The sequence below is a fragment of the Merops nubicus genome, unplaced genomic scaffold (assembly GCF_000691845.1).
Source record: "Merops nubicus isolate BGI_N331 unplaced genomic scaffold, ASM69184v1 scaffold49553, whole genome shotgun sequence".
In the NCBI taxonomy this organism is placed as follows: domain Eukaryota; kingdom Metazoa; phylum Chordata; class Aves; order Coraciiformes; family Meropidae; genus Merops; species Merops nubicus.
In genome coordinates this window covers 1-2,132 of record NW_008597824.1, presented here as the reverse complement: position 1 = coordinate 2,132, position 2,132 = coordinate 1, and the positions used below count along the sequence as shown (strand labels likewise).

The 2,132-nt window shown below is 55.1% G+C and overlaps 1 protein-coding gene across 1 annotated transcript; it reads left to right on the top strand.

Moving 5' to 3' along the window:
* The first annotated feature begins 372 nt into the window (after positions 1 to 372).
* On the top strand, positions 373 to 1,466 carry LOC103769598 (bcl-2-like protein 13). Its single transcript, XM_008936813.1, has 2 exons — positions 373 to 1,199; positions 1,234 to 1,466. Exon 1 carries the CDS (start codon positions 610 to 612, stop codon positions 1,177 to 1,179), a length of 570 nt encoding a protein of 189 aa, XP_008935061.1. The 5' UTR covers positions 373 to 609; the 3' UTR covers positions 1,180 to 1,199; positions 1,234 to 1,466.
* Positions 1,467 to 2,132: the final 666 nt, after the last annotated feature.

Sequence of the window (2,132 nt, the reverse complement as noted above, 5' to 3'; positions counted from 1 at the left end):
GTGTTCAGCTGGGCTCATGTACCTGTTGTGTTTGCTTCCTTTTTCTTTGTTTTGTTCCAGTTTGGTTTCAGACTTTGATGCCTTGTTCTCTGGTTAATAATGCCCACGTGGTATGTTTTGGTGATGCAGTAATGTCGAGGAAAGGAGACGCTCCCAGGAAAGCTTTTGTAAGTGGTTCTGTTCTCTGGAAACGCCAGCTGGACCATTTGTAATCTCCTCTAGAATGTAGGTCAGACAACTGCTGCTCTGGCAGGGGCCCTCTCGTCTTTCTTCCAGCCCCACTAAGCATCCAGGTGTCCTGTTCTGCCCTGCACGGGGGAGGCAGTGCCAGAGCCCTCGCTCATGTGTTGTCCTCCTTTTCCTTCCTAGGGGACAGTCTTTACTTTGGAATCCGAGGAGGAAGAGTACCCTGGGCTCATCGCAGAGGACAGTAATGACATCTACATCCTGACCAGTGACAACTCGGGACAGGTGAGCCCCCCAGAGTCCCCCACGGTGACCACGTCGTGGCAGTCGGAGAGCCTGCCCGTCTCCCTGTCAGCGAGTCAGAGCTGGCACACGGAGAGCCTGCCGGTCTCCCTGGGACCCGAGTCCTGGCAGCAAGTGGCCATGGATCCCGAAGAAGTCAAAAGCCTGGACAGCAATGGAGGGGCGGAAGAGAGGAGTGAGAACAACTCTTCCAACTCGGATATTGTTCACGTGGAGAAGGAGGAGATACCGGAGGGGATCGAGGAGGCAGCGGTGTCGGCCGCCGCAGAGACCGTGCAGGCGGCGCTTCCAGAAGCCCCTGCTGCTTCCCAGGAAGTGAGTCCTCCAGCGGAAGCTGCTGCCGGTGGAAAAGCACATCCCTCTGCACTGCCCCGCGCCAAGCAGGAGGAGAAGGGAAAAGCGCCCGAAGAGCTTGTTGAACCTGAAATCCCCGTACTAAGTAAACCTGTCCCAAAGTTAGCCCTGTCAGAGGAAAAGGCTGCACCAGAACCCGAGAAAATACTGCTTCCAGGGGAAAAAAAAGTGGGGAAAGAGGGTCGTTTGGAAGAAATAGAAGAGAAATCCTCGGCCACAGAGGAGAAGCCTATCCTGTTGCCGGAGGGGAAATCTATGCTGCTGTACGGCGGTGCGGCCGCAGTGGCAATACTGGCTGTGGCCGTCGGGGTGGCGCTGGCGCTCAGGAGAAAGTAGGGGCGCTCTCTTGAAAAGGAGTGGGAGAGAGGAGAGAGAGAGAGAGAGAGAGAGAGAGAGAGAGAGAGAGAGAGAGACCGATCCCATTTTTGTAGTTGTGTTACCTAAAGGTTGAGCTGCCTGCTGTTTAACGGGACATTTCAGTAACTTCATGGTGATGGGGTGAGGTCGTTCAGTTACGCCTCCCGCTGCGGACAATCATGTTTTTAGTAGAACTGGGGTGGGGACTGGTTTTTCGTGATTAAAGTACAGGGGTATTTTTAACAAAAAATAATAAATTCTGCAAACTTAAGAACTGAAGTGCAGGTGCTGAAGAAAGGGGTGCTCGTACTCTAGGAACTGGAACAGAGAATCTGCAGGGGAAGGGGAGAGCCAGCTGCTGCCAACCCCTGAAGTTTTTGGCTTCTCAGAATGACCGCTACTGCAGCTGCGCTGTCTTGTCACTTCCCGTCGTGCCCCCGAGCCCTCCCTGACAAACATTAGCCAACCTGAGGCGTGTAGCGAGAGGCTGGTCTCCCTTTTGTCTTGGCTTCCTCTCAGGTACAGCACTGCTCCTCGTAACCTTGCAGGTTGCTCCTAAGCCCCAGTGGGAGAGTGCTTATTCTTACCTCTTTGCTCACACTGGTTTTGGTCCCTAACATTTACTGGAGCCCCATCCTGTAAAGATGCTGCCTCTCTATAGCTGTATTATCTCTGAACATCCTGGTGGTCCTGGGGGACAGGACCTCTCAGTGGCACCCAGCTGCACGGGACGGGGAGTGGGAGGGACGCTGCCACTTGCTGGTTTGAGAATCCATTTGCTGTGCTCCTGCCCAGCCCACTTTACTGCCACCCTTGGGTCCCCCGAGGTGCGAAGTCCATGCTGGACAAGAATGCACGCTGGACGCGGTGCTGTTCCGATGGGCACGCCGGCAGCAGGGCAGAGCCGGCAGACGTGGCAGAGCTCGGCAGCG

Bases quoted from the DNA above. Each gene is read 5' to 3' on its own strand.
- LOC103769598 (XM_008936813.1), top strand. From the start codon at position 610: ATGGATCCCGAAGAAGTCAAAAGCCTGGACAGCAATGGAGGGGCGGAA.